Source organism: Melanostigma gelatinosum (genome assembly GCF_949748355.1).
Source record: "Melanostigma gelatinosum genome assembly, chromosome: 9".
Lineage (NCBI taxonomy): Eukaryota > Metazoa > Chordata > Actinopteri > Perciformes > Zoarcidae > Melanostigma > Melanostigma gelatinosum.
In genome coordinates, this window is record NC_136642.1 from 24,004,605 (window position 1) to 24,024,726 (window position 20,122).

Sequence of the window (20,122 nt, forward strand, 5' to 3'; positions counted from 1 at the left end):
CGAGCTAACGAGTAGTGTAAAAAAAGTATTTCAATCGGCTCAGGCACCGAAAGGAAGCACCGAAAGGAAGCACCGAAATCTGCATTGTATTTCGGTCCGGTAGATAGGAACCGGTACCATACCGGCACCGGTTTTCGGTACCCAACCCTAGTCATATTGCATGTAGACGTAGAGACAGTTTAATGGCGTCAGCGGCCTCTCGTCATTGTGTCATGGGGAAAAACTGGTCAGCAGATTGAGAAGTAAGGGGGGAAACCTCCCGTTATTCTGACTTGGGATTGTTCACTCATCTAAGATGTTCACCCTACTTCTAGCTCTGTAATCACACAACTCAAGCAGCCCGATTTGGCTACTTTTGCTGTGTTACGTGTTCGTATTTCAAATTTAAAAGTGTTTCCGGCTTCTCCTCCACTCGCCCGCTTCCTCACCCCGTGGCAGAGAGGAAGAAGTCAGAGAAAAACAACCTTAATCATGGAAGAAAGCGTTCAAATGAACCTGTTACGGCAAAGTTGTTTTGCTCTGGCCCGGTTTATATCCTCCTCAGCATCCCTGGAAGAGTTACGGCAATTAGGGCTTTATATTTTCAGGGGAGTTTTAATGCCATTTCAAAGGACGATTTAATTAACAGTCAGCTTTGGTGTTTTTACACCAATTTCACACACCTTCAGTGACAGTAATTGCTTCGGGGTCATACGAGAAATGTTCAAAGAACAATATCTCGTCATAATTAATAAAGAAGTATTTTTGTATGCAAACAGTGTTTGGCAGATGCTTGTTCCGTGTATGTGTGTGTGTGTGTGTGTGTGTGTGTGGTGGAAAAAGCAGAGAAAAAAATCAATCCCTTCCCTTTTTTATTCATCTTGTCGTTTTCTTTAAGCATGCACACAGATAACATACAGTCATTTATGATTTATTGTAAGAGATCCTAACAAAAGTTATGGAAAATACACTGAAGGCGTTTGCACGGGTCGGTTCTTGCAAGTAATTCGAACTGAATTGGAACAAACGTGATTGTGATTGTTGTCACATTGTTCTTCTTTTGTTTCAATTCACAACCACGTGTTTCAAATTGAGTTAAACTGCGATGGTTAGCTCCGGAGGAAAATACGTTTCTCTCAAAATGTAATTGAAAGTGCAGTTTACTTGTATGGGAGCGGATTTCTTTCAGAGATTGGGTTGATTTAGTGCATGTTAGTGCATGTGAGCGTGCCCCACTGGGTTGCTCACGGCTGCCGCTCTGCACTGCTGTTATATGACGGTTACAGCGGATAATACCGTCTCGGCCGACGTTTCTTCCTCAGGTTAACTCTGTTAGCTCTTTCAGCACTGTTGCCGCTGTTAGCATTTGTAAATAAAATATATTCATTCACTGTTAAATAATATGCGCTATACTTGTAAAGCTTATATTGCGGAGTTGTGAGGTCACTGTAAGTAGGTCAAAAACGCCGAATGGGGCATTCCGTCACCCGTTCGTACGATAGAAACAGATACAGTGGCCCTGAAAGTAACGCTTGCTTAAACCACCAGATTACGGCAGAAACTGCCATCTTAGAGTAGGAGAAGAGCTCTTTTTATCTATTCACACAGAGACTTCAAAATAGTTTAGAACTGCACCCTTTTTCTGCACCTTAAGTGTTAACAATATGCTGTACATCAACATTTCACACACACTGACGTTCCAGAGAAGGCAGGTTCCGGACGTGAGCCATTGTGGGTGACGTTGCCCAGTGCTCCATCAGGCTATTTGAATGCTAGAAACAAATCCGCCTCTGCTTTGATTTTGACCAATGGCTCCACAAGGAGAAACAGATGACACGCCTGCTTACTCTGTATAAGCGCTCTTAGGTTTCACTTTTGGACCTTTTACCTTTTGCTAGGGGTCCGTGCACGTTTAACTGCTGGACATAATACTTCTGTCACAAATAAATGTTATTGCTTGAATTGAGCTAAACGCCTCGATCTCAGTCTGTTCACTCGATCTTCATTCATAACACATGGTTAGCTGTCAGCCGCCGGCTCAGCCATCGGCATGTTGAAAGTCGTTGCGAGGCAATTGGTATGTTCTCAATTTCGCATTTAGAACCTCTAATTATGAGACACATGGGAATTAGCTTAGATTAGCTCAAACACTGGAAACCGGAGGAAGCACTAAGCAAGTGTGAAAACGACAAGATAACCTCTCACAAAGTTATTGTGGTTTTTACTTTTTGCTTTTGAACGTATTAAACAAACAAGATATAACTTGTTAATTAGGCGGTGCTTCTCCCTGTTTCTAAGTGTGTGCTAAGCTAAGCTAACTGCTCTAGCTTCATATTTAACGGAGAGATACTCCATTCAGTGAATAGGCAAATGGACCCACCAGTGCTGTTTGAACATTTAACATCATCAGTACGGGGATGTCCTACTTCTTCAGGAAGCATATGTTTCAAAATATCAGCAGATCTCCTGATCACATACAGTATGTCTGACAGTAATTATAATATCCTAATAAATATATATTTCAGCATTGAAACATGTGACGCTGTATCAAACATCTCAAAGCCTAATTATTACAAAATAATCAAATTCCTTATCAAAAATCCAAACCTTTAACCATCATCGAGGTCATCGTCGTTACTTCTCTGGGTCCTGTTGTTTGGAGACAGTTAATCGGACTTTTTTTTTCTGATCATCCCAGAAGAATCCAATTACAGTACTGTTTGGAGATCAGCCAGATTACAGTGTATCTGAGAAAAACAATCAGAGCCTATCTGATTCCCAGCTTTAGCCGGAGAGACGTCTATGTAATGAAGTCTCTCTTCCTTCCTTTATCTCCTCACACCTCTATCTTTCTCCCTCCTTTCCTTACTTATTTTTTCTTTCTGTTTTTCTCTCTGTCCTTTTTATGTTCCATTTTGCTCTCTTACTCCTTTTTCTCTCAATTGCTTTCCTTCCTCTTCTTCCATTTCCAAATGTTTTCCTTTTCGCCTCTGCTTGCATTTTCTCCTTTACTTTTTCTCTCCACACATGCACACACACACACACATACACACACAAACCAAGCATCCCTTATCCCTTCCCTTCCATCACATAGTGTGGCCCACTGGGGATTACTGCAGCAGGCCTGAAGGTGGTGCACATACACAGAGAGCTGAGTGTGGCGGAGCGAGCGGTTTTTTTTTTTTTTCACCTCAATAATGAAAATATCACAGCAGACCCGGTGGGTGGCGATGACCTTTCGGAGAGCGCTGCATTTTCGCCTCGCTTGCTTTCGTAAGATGAAATGCACCGGGCCACCCGCTCAACCAGCCCCTTTCCGCCGCCTCTGGGCCATGTGGCTCAGCAACCGCAACGCACTGAGAGCTCGTAGATCTATACCACTGTGTAAATAATGAATCACCCACTGAAGAAAGGAGGGAACAGCAATGCTGTGCAAAGAATGCCGATGATGGAGACGGAAGAGAGTAGACGGCCAGGATAGGAAGAGTATTACTGCCGATGAAAATGTGTGATGAACGCTAATACAGTCTCCAACAACAGAACTCTAAACTATAAAACCCACATTGTCTCCATTTACCTTCTTCGATCCACTGTTTATCCAAATGGTAAAAGTCAAATGCTCCCCAATCTAAAAGATGCTGCAGCAGCTTGAGGTACATATCATGACATCACATCACTCCTGACTGCTGGTCCATAAACGGTGAACAGATGAATGCATTATTGGCACCATTATGTTGAAATGTCAGCGTGTCTCTGTGCCATATACAAAAGGAAGCATCGCAGCACGTCCTGTCAGCTTTCCTCGCAGGTAATGAATTGTCTACAGTTCAGATATGTCACTGGGGTGGCAGGAGGTATATATTTATACTGATCCATGAAGCTTCTCTAGCTGTTTATGTTCTCCTGTGTATCTGTCCAAGTCAGTCTGTCCCTCTTATATCACTTGTATACAGAGAAGATTTGACAGATTTTTAAAACATTTTACGGGGGGGGCATCCGACAAATAATGACGGATGTCCTTATTCAAAAAGTCAAAAGTGAAATGTACCATTTTCTGATGATGCCATAGTGGTCTGTACATTAGATGGTGAAAGAGAGACGCAGACAAATTAAACTGGGTATAAATTTATTCATTTAAAAAAAAAAAAAACTCAACAACCGATTAAGATAAAAACTTTAAAAAGACAGGTTACTACTGATTATTCTCCTAATTGAATCATCCGCTCATTATTTTCTAGATGTTTTGATAATTCTTTAAATTTCTTAAAATGTCAGAAAAACTAAAATAAATGTTGTTTTATCGGACCAGTCCAAACCCAATTATCAAATGCTAGTATTGACTAGAAGACCATGAAAACCAAGCAAAAATACGAGCAGTTTTGGGAAGGTGGAACTGATGATTCATTTTGCCATTTTTACATAAAAAAGTAAATTGCACCTCAACTCTGTTGCTATATCATTTTCAGCTCGAAACCAAAGCATAACTTTAATTTCCTACTGACGTACTCAAGATTCATACATCATCAAGTACACAAGTGCAATAAAATCACTTTGTGCATAATCTCACCGTTTCCATTACTAGAACCATTGAACCTCCTTCATTTCAGTAACGCTAACAAAGCTCCAATCTATTTTAATCCAATTTGTCATAATCCTATCACATGCAATCTGTTCCCTCAGTGACCTTTAGAGATTGATTGACAAATTGACGCCACAGTTCTTCTCTGCCGATCAATGTGTTGTATTGTTGATCGGCAATAAAAGGTCAGAGGTGGATGATAGACGTCAATGAGAGCTGATGGAGACAACCCCCCCCCCATGACTAGACATGTTTTCTCTTCTTTTCTTCTTCTTCAGTTTCCCACCAGTAACATACTTATGTTAAATTTCAAACATCACATCATAATCTTACTCCACACATTTCACCCAAATCAGAAAGACAAGAATCTTAAAAAAAGAAAAGAAAATACAGACTTGTAACTGAATGTCCACACTTATGTCTTGAGTCCCGACTGCACAGTGAAACATAGTGTGATGCACTTCATCCCTGCATCCTCCATTACTATGTAATCATATTCATGAGCTGGGCCCACCATACGGCCGTGTGTGTCTGTGTGTGTGTGTGTTTCATGCTATAGATCAGCGTCTCCTCTGAGCCATTTGGCTGAGGCCTTAATGACCGATGCCCGAGCTAATCCCCCCGGAGGAGCACGCGCTGCACTCTCCTTTGTGGGCGAAAAGGCTCTGATGAGGCCTTTGAAGGAATGTCACACCGGTGTCTCACTGTACGTCGCCTCTAGCTCACACACACACACACACAACCTCACACACACACACACACGACCTGCCCTGCAGACATACAGACAGAAATGCACACAAATATCGAGGTGAACATCTCTCTGTATTTGCAGCTACACACATTTATAGAACACATGCAACCACACACTCACACACACACACACACACACACAGTGGGGCCCTCACAGTAGGGGCCGCAGTAATAGGCACCCTGCCATCTGGAGACCCTGTCCAGGGGGCCGTAAACAATAGAGCCCACTCAATATGGCATCATCAGTGTACATAAATATGTGTGTGTGTGTGTGTGTGTGTGTCTGTTATTATTATAACAGAGGACATCACCGGATCTTCTCCACCTAAACCAATGTTTTCTCACCCCCTGCATCCGCCCCGAGGCTGTCAGGTGCTGCTGCTCTTAATACATTCTGAATAATGTAGAGACTCACTTCTTCAATGCATGAGGAAAACTGGACAATGTGTGTGTGTATGAGTGTGTGTGGAATATGCACATCATGGCATCATTTCACCCTTTAAGTCGGTCACTTTCTCTGCTGCCTTCTGTTTCTACGTCTTGATACGGATCCGCTGAAGAGGGCTGCACTTGCAACCATGGTAGCCACTAATTGGGACAAAAAAAAGCAGACTGCAGGAGACCGGTGCTGAGGAGAGCTAGATGCAGACTCAATCAGTTCTACATGGAAAAACACCCAGTCCAATGTGGCTCGGCGGATATTTAGCTAGTAACTTACTGTTGAAATTCTACAAGAATTTGTATTTCCGGTCCACACGGTATTTTAACGTGATTGTTTTCTTATCAAATCTCATGTTTCATTTCACGATCGTTACTGACCGTTATCTGCCGTGTCTCATCTCCTCGCATATAAAGAAGAAAAAAAAACAGCAGCGTCCCTTTGTAATTGCAGAATCAAGAGCGGGATCTTTCTGTGATTTTTTTCGTTAGGTGCGGAATACTAATAACCATTTATCCTTTGTCCCCGTTCCATATATGAAAAATAATTGTCATAACCAACCACCCCCCACCAGCCCCCAGCCCCCCACCAGCCCCCACTCCCCCTCCCCCCCAGGCCTTTTATGAAAATCAGATCTAGAGAGCGCCTAATTAGGCATGATTCACGGTAAAGGAAGGGGAAAAGAGAGGAATGTGAATAAATTGAGAGCAGGAGGAGGAGAGAGCGGAGCGACAGACTGGTGATTAATGTGAAGGCTGTGATGCATGTCGACGGGGAGACAAATGAAAGGAAGGGGAGAGGTTCTTTCTTTGAGGAGGGAAGCGAGGATGCGGCCGAACATTTTCTTTTCAATTCTGGACAGATCGCGATGAATAACGCGGTCGCCTATGTTATCCCAACGTTTTTGGGCTTGTGACCCTGAGAGCACAGGCTACCTGTGGCCCTTTGTCATCTTAAAGATGTGTTACCTCCAGGTCAGATTTAGCCCCTTGATTTATCTGTACAATCATTAGAGGCCTGGAAATGTAAAATAATAAAAGACTACAGGCACATAAAAAAGACTGATTTTGTGCAATATTATTTTCTTTCCTTTTATTTATCTTATGAATAATCTTTTTGTTCTTATTCTTGTGACCACTAGGAGATTCAAATTGGGAACCTCTCTTCCAAACTGCCTGATGTACTTTGCAGCTAACAGCATCCTGCAAACCAGGAAACCCAATCACGACACGTTGCTTTTTGTTGTTGTCTGATTTATTCATATGTACGTTCACTATACAGCCCAGCATGTACAGACACATCCAGAGTGTGTGGGGAGAGGCTGAATATCGGCATCAGAGGACTGGCTGACCATCTCCCAGTCCAGCTGATGGCATGGCTAACGGACTAACTGGCGCGTTGGGAGCTAACCTCATGGTTCGGCGTGTGAGTGATTTCCAGCCTGGGATTGTCATTGCCCCATCTGGGCCCTCTGAATCAGAAGTCATACAGTGACCAAGCCGCTGGTCTTGCTGGCTGCAGCTCCTTTAGCGATCAGCGGCGCTGCTGCTCTGGTTTGGCTGCAGTGCTAATTGATGGAAGAAGATGCAGGAGTCCCCCCCCCCCCCACCACTAATGGGAGTCTCTCTCTCTTTCTCTCTCTGATTCACCTCATTATAAAGGAAATGTTCACACACGGTACCTAAAGATGGGGAAACGTAAGCTGGAGATGCAGCCTTTTGAGACATTTCTTTATAGAGTAGATATTGTCTCGTTAGTCATTTGTAAATGACACATGCACTGATAACTGTTCAGCCCCATGTTGTAACATTATATCCCAGTGGCTGGGTGGCAGGTCTAAGAAACACCCCCATTGAGCTGTTACCATTCTGTGGACTGAGCTGACTATGCAGTCTTGCTCGCATTTCCAGTCTTTCTCCAAATTCAAACACACTGCTTACGCTGCAGGCCAGTCTGCAGTAGGGGAGTAAATGCACAGCCCCTCCCCAACATGGCACAGTCCAACTTGACCTGATATTCTGCTGCATTTTAAGCCTCGTATAGAAAACGGAGAAAAAGGAAAAGGGTGAAAAACAGAAATACTGGTTCACTAACATACCGGATACACGTTGTGGTTGTGGGCAGTCCAAGTGCCATTTAAAGCTAGGGTGGGAAATCTTCCTCATTAAGATTTTTATCTTGTATTTGTTGAAATTCTCATTACATCCCGTCACAGCAATCAATAAATCGAATAAATAACAAATAAATAAATAAGAGCTGATAAGCCCGTCCAATCATTTCATTTGGCCCTGAATGAAGTGATTGGACGGCTGCCTGCCTGTCTACCAGTACACACTCTGCATGTGCACTCATTGTGCGTCACCAGAGTCTTCGACAAGTTGCTAGCTTGACAACTGTGAGCACTAACAGTCGCAATGTTCCTTATTTACCTTCGTAATGATAACAATTTTGTGGGAGGAGGGAGGGGCTGTCAGGGTTGCCCACTTGGCATTCATAGAAAAAGAGTTGGCAACACTGGGCCGGGTATTAAGTAGTGGTGACACGGATCATAAAACTCACAGTTCGGATCGTATCACGGATCAGATCACAGATCAAATATAACTTTTGGAGATCCCTGATCACGTTCTTTTGTCGCCGATACTAATTACCGATCATTGATGATCCAAAGTGGCAGAGACAGATCCCTGTTGTTTGATAGGTTCAATACTGGGGCCTCCTCTGTTCAACATCTACATGCTTCCACTAGCTCAGATTATGGAAAACAACAAAGTGTGTTATCATAATTATGCAGACGACACACAAATCTACATAACTATGTCACCAGGGGACTATAATCCCATACAAGGGCTGGGTAACTGCATTGAACAAATCAACAACTGGATGTGCCAGAATTTTCTTCAATTAAACAAAGATAAAACAGAAGTAATTGTTTTTGGTACCAAGGACGAACAATTGAAAATCACCGCTCAGCTTCAGTCACTGATGTTAAAACCCACAAACCAAGCCAGAAATCGAGGTGTAGTTATGGATTCAGACCTCAACCTGAACAGCCATATCAAGACAATTACAAAATCAGCCTACTATCACCTGAAGAATATATCAAGGATTAGAGGACTTATGTCTCAACAGGATTTGGAAAAACTTGTCCATGCATTTATCTTCAGCAGACTGGACTACTGTAACGGTGTGTTTACAGGTCTCTGTAAAAAGTCCGTCAGAAAGCTGCAGCTGATTCAGAACGCTGCAGCTCGAGTCCTCACTAAGACCAGGAGGGTGGACCACATCACTCCAGTTCTGAGGTCTTTGCACTGGCTTCCTGTCCAACAAAGAATTGACTTTAAAATCCTGCTGTTGGTTTACAAAGCACTGAATGGTTTAGGGCCAAAATACATCTCTGATCTGCTGCTACCTTATGAACCATCCCGACCCCTCAGGTCGTCTGGGACCGGTCTACTTTCTGTTCCCAGAGTCAGAACTAAACATGGAGAAGCAGCGTTCAGTTGTTCTGCTCCACATATCTGGAACAAAGTCCCAGAAAGCTGCAGGTCTGCTGAGACCCTCAGCTCATTTAAATCAAGATTGAAGACCTTTCTGTTTGCTGCTGCCTTTAATTGAACCACATTCAATTAATATATTAATCAATTTCCTGCATTTCTGCATTTTACTACTGTATTTTATTTCTTACACTGTTTCTTTAATTGTTTTTAAATCTCCTTTTCTTTTGCCTTATGTTTTGATGCTTTTAATGGTTTTATGTGAAGCACTTTGAATTACCTTGTTGTTGAAATGTGCTGTACAAATAAACTTGCCTTGCCTTGCCTTGATCATAGCAGCTGGTCTACAGGCTCCAGGCTTTTCTGCCACCACTCTGAAGTCAGTGTCAGCCATCAAACCTTCTCAATGTTATCCTTTTACTCAGTTATAGTCATCTATAGATCTAAATCTGGTCATTTGTAGTTTTAATGAGGTATTATAAGCTGCTTAATATATATTATGTAATAATAATATATCATAATTTACCTTCACCCAATCCTCATTTTTAATGAACAGAGCTTGAACGCATCGTAATGTAACTGAGTGTAACCTCCGTTTGTTAGCCGTTAGCATGCTGCTAACGTTACTAGCTCTCCTCCTGTCAATTTAAACAGACTGGTTCTTTACATTGTAACATTATCAGGGATCGGTGACTGGAAAAGCATGAATGCCGATGTACTTATTATATAATTTACTGAATATCGAGCATACTTTTGCTAGTTTCTCAAGCTTACCAACCCAAGCTTCAAAATGCTAAATCATCAAAGGTTTTTTAAATGGACTTTACTTTTCCAGATGTTCATTTCAGCAGTTCAGTCATTGTGCCGTGCTAAATAAATCGATTAGATGACATTAAACTTTGTTGAGATAATGAAATGGTGTAGGGGACTGAACGTCTGGGTCCATGGAGGTATTATAGTGTACTGTTGTGGCAGGAAGTAAAAAGTGCAGTTGAATGGATGATGAGACGAGAGCAGGAGGAAGCCGAGTGTCGGAAGTATTTTTCAAGATTTCCTGCCAACACTTCAACCCTCCATCGATCAATTATAGGCAAACATTAAATAAATGGTTCATAGCACACTATTGTAAGTTGTAAGCTGATGTAAATCATGAATATATATTGAATGACAATATAGTAATTACTGTAATCAAATAAAATCTTTATCCTACAGGGCAGTTCTAATCATTGAGACTGTACATTACTGAATGCTTATAACTGCTTACAACTAAACTATAATGTTGTATAAAGTGTTCGTATCATTGCTAAATAAAAGTACAGTGTTTGTTTTTAACTGACGCTGTGAACGAGAGCAGTTTAAAAATGAAGAGAGTCGTGTGTTTGTTGTGGGTTGAGGCTGCGTCAGATTAGACGTCTTATTGTCCCTGCTAAGTCCTGTCAGCTTATGTCCTCAAATGTCCAGCTCTGTCCACAATGTCCTGTCTTGTTATTGTAAATTCTATGAACTGGATTTGATCGTGCATCCTTTATCTGAACAAAGCAGTCCACAGCAACTCACTGCATCTCTTCCACCTCAGCACTTTGGGGTCACACGTTCGCCGCTGCCTGTCCCGCATACCCACAATGCTTCTGTTTGCCCTGATCAGACTCGTGCATTCGTTAGAGGTGCGGCTCCTTCCCAGTCAACTCCGGGGAGTGATCGGCGTTGCTGTTTCTAGGTCACTGGTTATGCGATGCACCGAGCCACTGGGAGCCACTCGTGCTCCTGTTCTCCCTCCGCTGGAGCAGGAGCCAGCCGCATCTCCAATTAAAGTTCCCTCCAACCGGCTACACCCATCCGCCATCGGATCTGGAGCAGTCATCTCGCATTCAGACGTCTTCCCTCACACTCTGTACCCAGAGTCCCTGAAGATGCCGGGGAGAGACAAGGAAAGATTGTTTCCTGATTGCCGGCAAGAGGAAAAAGGGGGAAGCTTTTTGAAATATTTAGCAGCCAAGCGGTCTCGCTGGAATGGGGAGGTTTTGTTTTGTTTTATATTTGATGGTGGTAAACTTCGGAGGTACACAGGTCTACCATTTAAATCACAGAGATGTCACAGTCGATGAGAATTCACCGTGACTCCGCCACATGACTTTTTCAAGACTGCTGCGACTTGGGAAAGACGGGGGAATGTTTACATGGCAGCTGCTCACGAGGGGTCTAATTTATTCAGCAAGTTAGTTTGATTCAAAGGATCAGAGCTTTCAAACTTCTATATACTGGAGCTCAGCATTTATTTTATTTGAGTTATTTGTTTTTCAGACCAGAGAGCTATCATATAGGCCACTAAACATTTTGAGTAAGAATGACACATTAAGATTAAACGGCAGATCAGATTTAGTTTTTTTCCAATGTTGTCACAGAGTCATTTAACATGAGGTTGTGCAGTCACTTGATGTGGGCTCCAAAAGTGAGTCAATCCTGTGACGTCACCCATCGGTTTGCTGACTGCCTTTTTGAAGCCTCAAAATTTTCATTTTGCCGATCGCCATCTTGGTTTTTTGCAGCTCTTCAGAAACCACTTGCTGACATCAGGAGCGACAAGACTACGTCCATGTTTTATCGTCTCTTTTCACGTTATTTGTTCCATTGCTCGTTGAGGACAGCAACTTTCCAATAATATTTTGTTAACGCGTCTGTTCTACATTTTTAACACTTTGTTTTCATAGTGCAAGGTCAGGCCCCCAACCCAAACCCCCCCAGGAAGAGTGCCAGGATTCAAAGCAAATTTTACAGTGGGCAAACGGTAGAATTACAATTTCCTGGTCCGTCGCGTGATGCAAAGGGCCCAAAAAAACTTTTTTTCTGATAGGAAAACGGAAAGAGATGTCTGTAAATCAACAGTTAATAAAAGAACAGAGTTATTTCCCTTCCTCCGTTCATGTGAATGAGCCCGAAAACGAGGCAGGGCCAACGGCTGGGAGGCGGGGTTAAAGAAAGTGCTCTTGTTCTATGGGCCCCATAATGTGGAAGATCCGGGTACTTTTATCTGAATTCTACACTCGAAAGTCAAACTTTTCTTTTGTTTCATGCGTCACTGAGCAACATTCACAGAAATGAAAAGGGCGCCACCTCAGACACGCATCCTGTTCTCTTTATATATTAATGCCCCAACCACTTTGATACCAAAACATTTTTTTTTCATAATTACATTACATTACAGTCATTTAGCAGATGCTTTTATCCAAAGTGACTTACAATAAGTGTATTCAACATAGGTATTCAAGAGAACTACTAGTCACCAGTAGTCATAAGTGCATCTCCGTGTTTACACAAGCATCTCAGAGCATAAACCAGAGCAAGAGTGCAGAAACAAACGAATACAAATACAATAAGTGCTTCTCAGCTGCCCACTGCTCCCAATAAGCTAGGGATGGGTTAAATGCAGAGGACACATTTCGTATATGTGTAAATGTATATGACAATAAACTTAAACTTAAGTGGAAAGCTCAGGGTACTTACCCTGAGCTGGTGAGTTTATTCATTCAGCGTGCTGTAACTTGTGACATTTTAACGTTTGGATATTACATCCTAAATCTAGTCTAATTGCTATCATTTCATTCTGGAAAAAGCTAGGTGAGCAAGGCGTCTATTGGTAACCGTAGGCCACTGCAGATAAAGAGTGTGTTGCCGACTCCACTTATTCATTTATCCCCACCCTCCAGCTGTGAGCCTTGACCTGCTGTACATTGACACACTGTATGTTATTAAACTGCAGAACATGACATCGTTTCTTTTTGTTTATTAGATATTTCTGTCCACAGTTATTGAAAAGGAATCAAGCATCTGGTAGCCATTGGGCATCACTGATCACCTGAGTGTCTGTTTGTTGTTATACTGTTATCACTTTTAAAACTGGAATAAGTGTAAAAGCAACCTGATGCGTACAGCCGGGCCCTGGGAAAGTTGTGAAACAAGAAAGTCGACAGCTACATTGTAACAACAGGGAGTTTGTCTCCATCCCGCTGGATTCACCTCAGCTAACCTGCAGAAACAGATGTCTCTCCTACACACCATTTGGACTGGGACACTTTTTCTTTTTTGAATCACCTAATTGTTATTCATTTTGAAAAGGCTTCAGATGTTTGTTCAGCTTCGGTTCCCTAAAACTACCTTCACTCCAATAAGTCTGCTCAAGAGTGAAACAAAGCCTCGGGACTTTCTGCGGTCTGTTGCAAACTCTTTTCCTTTGAACTCACACACAGTGTTTGTTTGCCTGATTAGCACACCTCAGTGTTAATGTGATTGAAATGTCCTTGGGTTGTCTGGCTGACGCATTTATGAATGCTATGAGTATTTATGAATATTTAGACCTCTTCTCTTCAATACATCTAGCTGTTTTTACAGTACATGTGAGCACAGAAAATGATAATATTCTACATGAAAACCAACAACATGCATTATCAAAGTTGTTGCTTTCGGTGTTACTTTATCTGCATTACAAAAACACAACTGATCCTCAATTTGATGAGATATATGTCAACATTTGAACATATTCTATTCTTTTCTATTTATAATTTGATATTGATTTCAGTTATATTGCCCACTATGAAGGCAAATCACTGTCAAAATCCGAGAGTGCAAGCTTAAATCCGCACGCTCGCGAAACTTTAAGCTGCTCGCTCGTGAGTCTTTTACCTGCTGGCTCGCGAGTAGTTTTTCTTTTTGACAGTAAGTGGGCGGACCCAGTCGCCATTGTATCTCTACATCTAATTGGTTACAATCCTCGTCTCGGGATAGACCGGATATCACTCTGACGCAGACGCTAGTTCTGATGGAGGTGGTTTTCAATCCGCCACTAGACACTACTCCACTACATCTCAAGGTGTTCTACATTTGTCCGACAGGTTTTGTAAACTTTTCAGACTGTAGAGGCTGATGAAATACAAATTATGTTAATAGAGTTGTTAAATATAATAATTAAAAACGTGTTAAAGTCAAGTTGCTCAGATTAGTTTAAATTCACTCCATCATTGTATTACTGACAATGTGTGTTTGATACTCAAACCTCTTGTGACAAATAGCTCAAAGAAACTCTTTGATCTTAATTGATTTAAACATGATGTGATCATATTTAATCATACTGTTGTGGTTACAGAAGAGATATAATATAGTTGTATATAATATGAGCAACAATTTGGACCTGCTCAAAGATCTGGAGCCAAGATTAGGTCCCACCGTTTGTATATTAACTGTTAAATCACTGACAAGTAATAAGGGGATGAAAAAGTATTCAGATCCTTCACTGCAGTAAACGTACTAATACCATACTATTGAAACAATAATCCACTACGAGTAAAATACCTGCATTCAAAACCTTAGTCAATGTTATTATCAGCAAAATCTACTTTAAGTGCAGAAAGTAAAAGTACCCGTGCAGTAAAATGTACATTATTTTCCCCTGACCTGCAATCTGAAAATCTCCCCCGAGCGTCTGAGTCAGAGTGATATCCGGTTTATCCCAACACAAGGATTGTAACCAATTAGATGTAGAGATACAATGGCGACTGGGCCCGCCCACTTACTGTCAAAAAGAAAAACTACTCGCGAGCGAGCGGGTTAAAGTTTTGCGAGCGAGCAGGTTTAAGCTCCGCGAGCGGCTTTTGCTCTCGCGAGAGTGAATTTTGCTCGCGGAGTCAAAGTAAAATACGTGAGCGGCTGTTTGATTTTCACGGGCGCATGGATCTCATTTGCGCTCTCGGATTTTGACAGTGATTTGCCTTCATAGCCCACCCCTAAGCAGTGCTGGAAAGTGACGTACAACTATATTTACCCAAATAAGGTACTGCAATTTTGACACATTTGTACTTCCATATTATGCTACTTCCTCTTTGTTTCCAAGATGAGATTTCAGAGGGAAATATTGTATTTTTCGAGACTGCATTATTTGACAGCTATAGATACTACTGATTTTACAGTGTTTACACCGATTTTTTGATTTATTTTGTAAAGTATTTTGTGTAAATTATTGAAAGTTGCTTCAAAAAAAAAATTTGTGCAAGTGATATTTACAACCAACCAGTGGTGGGCCGTCAGGGCCAGCAAGGCCTTCTCTGCTGGCCTAGACATAGTCACAAAGTTATAGCTATTTTATAATATAATAATTTTTCATAAATACAGTACATGTATTATAATATTTTTCCCATTATCTTATTTTCTCATTGCACAGCTCCTGTCTTCCTCAGTTGCTCTGCTTCCAGTGCAGCTTGTTTTAAGTAGAGCTTTTATCCAATCAGATCTCACCTCTGTGTCTCTAGGTAAGAACAGAGCCAGAGGTCTGCAGACTCACAAGTGAATTCCTTTGCAGTTTAAGTGAATGGGGACAATATTGTTGATTGTCATAGTCTTCAACCAATCAGATCTTTAGTTTGACATGTTGGGCGTATTCTTTGACATGTCAGAGCTGCTAGCTGGCCTAGCCATACGTGATTGGTCAGTGGGCTAGCCTGACGTGTCGGGCGGTGACAATCCCAAAATCTGCTGCCTCTGTCGAGCGGACATTTTCAGCAATCAAACACATTAAAACGTATTCAAGGAATACAACTGGGGAGGCTCGACTGTCTTCACTGGCGTCCATGAATCGAGAAAGACTTCTTACTGGAACTAAAACGCACGGATGTACTGAACAACCGTGAGATTAAACTCTTTATTAACAAAGAAAGGAGGATGGACTTTGTCTTTAAATAGTGAACAGCAGCTCTGGTAAGTGAACTGCTTTTGTTTTTATATCTGCAGTAGCTTTAATATGCTTGTTTGTATATTATTATTTGTACAACTTGTTTTTATGAAGATGGATTTTTGTTTGGTCAGTGTATTTATCGGCATTGAGCTTCATTTTGACACAAAACAAATAATAACTGTAGGACAGCAGTTATGGCCCAGGTATAAAATGCACGGTCCGCCACTGCAACCAACACAAGAAGACGTGCTCCTTTGTAGTCAGCGCTCGGTTCAGTTGTTTCATTTGCTGAGCGATAGTTATACATTGTCTTACCCTGGCGCGCAAATCAAGGGAAGCAGTTGTTGATCACTTGCGGCCCCTATCGGCCGGCTAAGAGTAGTGAGGAGTCAGGAATCAATGACAGTATTAAACAGTCAATAAAATAGTTTTTTTAAAATGTGAATCACCTCGGTCCGTGAGCATTCCGTCATAAATGAGCACAGAAATGATTGGGCTGATGGTCCAGTAGTATGCGAGATTAGCCGTGGACAGACAGACAGACACAGAGATGCACAAACACAAACATCCAAAAACATGATCTTCATAATAAGGCAATAATATATCATTAATAAAAAAGAAAACACTGAAATTATAACGGATTATATAATATATATGACTTTTTTTATTATGCTAATATTTGTGATTGTTCAAAAATCCATGTCATTTGTCTGTTATCAAGCATCACTGTAGCAGTGTTAGAAATATCTCAACATGGTGTCATGTCATGTGGGCCAGTGATCCAGAAGAATACAAAAATAAAATAAAACCCACCCACACACAGCATAGTAATGCCATAATACAGAGCTAATTTTAACAGTATTGTAGTAGAATTCCTGCACGGCACCACATGATATAGCTGCACGACAAACAGCCCGAATCCACTTCTCCCCTATTAGAGAAGCTGCACGGCCGTGGCAGCAGCAGAGATGAAGGGCCATCAGGGGAATTCATCCCTCCCTCCATCCAACCATCCGACGCTACTGGGGGGAGGCTGCTCCGAGGCAAGAGGCAGGGGCTTCTCATCTAAATATTAATAATGCCTCCGCGGTGCGCCCACGTATAAAAAGAAAGAGGGGACAAGACTGGGTTGGAAGGGCAGAATCTAATTAAAAAGCTGGCTAATAACCTCCGCTTTCTGTTATCATCCTGATGCGACGGCCTCGGCCATGACGGCTCGGAGTAGGTCCATAAAGGAGGAGAAGAAACCCAGGAGTGCCTTCCGTTCACCGGCTGAATGGGCTGCAATTGAAAGCAATCTTGCATTTATAAACACTTACAGTAAGCATAGAATTCTCTGAGCGAGCTCTGATTTGTTTGGAGGCAGGTGAAATGTCTTTGTCCCTAAAACTCGATAATAGGTTTTTCCATTTGTGAGCCACGCATTATGCTAATATGATACGCCTGTATCTGTCATTTACTTGGAGTGTTTGCCTTTGTACTCCGCAGCCTTTGTATACGTGTGTGTGTGTGCGTCAGGTAGTGTGTGTGACTGGGCTCATGCATGCACATGCAAGTACGCAAGTAAGGTGAACGCATGTGAGTGACTGTGTGTTTTTGTGCTGCGTGTGTGTTGACTGCAAACCCACTTTTCAGTCTTGTTTTTGGGGCCACTGATAATTCCACCATTTACTAACTGGAAAATAGCTAATTAAAACCCACTTCAGCTAACAGGCTGTCTGGGACGACCCTAATGTCGCTGTGCGCTAATGCCTGCTTGCCATTTCCGCTCCCTTACACCATAATCAGTGGCTGTTACCCCGAACACCAACCCCCCCCCGCCCCCCCCGAGCTGCACGTAATGATCTAGATGGAGGGGATGCTGCACTGAAAGCACATACAGGAGTCCAGTGTCACCCTGTTTCCATCGTCCTGGTACTTGTGCCCCTCTTACTGGTCCTTTAGTCTTGTTTCTTGTAACGACTCCTTGCTGTTTAAAGGTTACCGTTCAGAGAAATGTCTGCAGCAATGAGGAATCTGCTGACGGAAAGCTGCTGCACACAACAAAACGCTGACCAACACGGCTCCTCACAGGTAATATACTCTAAAGTCAAAAACAGTCCTGTTCATGATGAATGTGATCTGTTTTAAATGAAACACACGGCTGTTTTAGAAGCAATTTCACCTTCAAATGAGGAAGAAACTAATGTTTTAGAATCCCAAAAATATACATACATCAGCTCGTATGAAGATGTCATGTTATGCCTCAAAATAAGCGGCAGACCATATTAATATAGATCAGGTCAAATTCTCTGATTTAAAAAAAATATTCTCCCGTAGAAAGGCTCATGAAAATGAAAAGCTTGATGTTGAATGAAAGCTCCTTGTGAAATGCTCACGATTTCATGTCCATATTAGGCAAAAAGTTGGACAAATGACGAATATTAAAAAGGGAACTCGAGCAATTTTGTTCTGACCTTAAAGGCCGTACGTATACTCACAAGAAACTGATCAAAGGAGCATTGGCTGAGATATCGTCCCTTTATTCCTACATATCCCATAATGCTATTCAGTTGCATCTCTCCTCTTTGCTGTCCCTTCTTGCCTGGTAAATGCCCATGTCTATATGTAAAAGCCTTTTCTTTTTATCTGACAAATGTAACAAATAAACAGATGGACCAGTGTAAAATCGGTGGAGTACAGCCAGACACCACAAAGAAAGAGCCTAAATATTTTGTATTTATTCAGTTGAAGGCTGATTATCTGTTCATTTCATTCCTCGGCATGAAGGTCTGTTTCAAAGCCGGGGAGGAGAATAACAGATTCTGTAGTCACAGCACTAGATTCTCATGGATAAAGGTCTCCCACTCACACATATCTTATTTGTAGAATGAAATGATTCAAATGGAGCAGCTGATACATTCACCCCTCCGAATGAGGGAATTAATTGTCAACTTGTTGCTGTCATATCACATGTGTATTGACGGTGAACATTCTCTATACAGATATCACGGTGAAACTGTGAGAGAAGCATCTGGTATCTCACTAATGTCCTTAAGAGAATACAGTGTTTTAGGTGCTGTCTCCACACGATCAAGCAGCATGGATTACAGTTTGATTTAGCTCAGCAAATTTAAAGTCCTCATTAAAAAAAAAATCCTACACAAACATACACGAATGCAACCGCTCGGAGAATAGATAATGTGTTTTAAAAATCAGGTATTGTTTTCCCCGTTACCGCTGCTCGGGCCCCAGAGGCCGCGGGAGGAAATGCACAGAGCCCGCGCTGCTTTTCTTAATTAAAGCTGTCAATCAGTTTCTTTTTTTCTTGTTGTTGTTGTTTTTCTGTCTCTCTCTCTGGATCCGTTCGTGTCACTCTGATCAAAGCCGCAATCAAAAAAAAAGAGAAGCCCATTTTCTTCAAGCAAACAACAGGATTTTTCATGTCTTTTTAATGCAAGACTCTTTAATGCAAACTTTTGGTGTGTTCAAAGTCCTGTTTTTTTTTCTTACCACTTCTTATTCGCTGTGGTTTTTATTTTGCGTCTTTATCTTTTCTTCATCTCTTTCCTCTCAGTAGGTTCAGCCACCAGAAAACGCCTTTGGGTTCATTACACAGTACTTGCAGCACAAAGGAATATTGTTTCCTTGACTTGAGACGGGGGAAAGTTGTTGAATTCACGAGACGGCACACATCCGAGATTACCTTTTAATCCAAATGATTTGAATGGAACACATCTGATGTTGTTAAGATGCAAACATTTAATCCGGTTCTGACCATCGTAGATTTACAGATTGTTTATTATAACCTGATTAAAATACATCATTCCCGCTCAAATACTCATGTTTGATCACCCGTCTCCTCTTCTTACTGTTCAGTAGATTCTCTTTCAGCGTGCACTTCAGAAAGAGGTGCAAAAGGAGAAGGCATGTAACTGAAAGCAGACTGAAGCACTCAGTGTTAAATGTATTAGCATACATGAAAAACATTTGCTGTTGAGAAACACGACGAGCATGAGTCAACAGAGCAGGTCTGAGCAGAGAAAAGAAGCAAGAGAAAAGCACATTGGAACATTTAGAAAAGTGTGAACCGAATACAGATGAAGAGAAAAAAGTGCCCTCGGCTGTGCAAACACACGAGTGGTGTTAAAACATATGTACAAGTACAGTTTTGTGGGTTGGAA

At 41.7% G+C, this 20,122-nt stretch overlaps 1 protein-coding gene across 1 annotated transcript in view; it reads left to right on the forward strand.

Annotated features, from left to right (window-relative positions):
* The window catches only part of cep76 (centrosomal protein 76), a 43,602-nt gene extending 23,979 nt beyond the window's left edge, over nt 1–19,623 (forward strand). The window contains exons 13-14 of the mRNA XM_079275002.1: nt 17,939–18,032; nt 19,516–19,623. Of these exons, the coding sequence (XP_079131128.1) occupies nt 17,939–18,032; nt 19,516–19,518 (97 nt within the window). The 3' untranslated portion in view covers nt 19,519–19,623. The remainder of the gene's footprint in view (nt 1–17,938; nt 18,033–19,515) is intronic.
* The last annotated feature ends 499 nt before the right edge of the window (nt 19,624–20,122 follow it).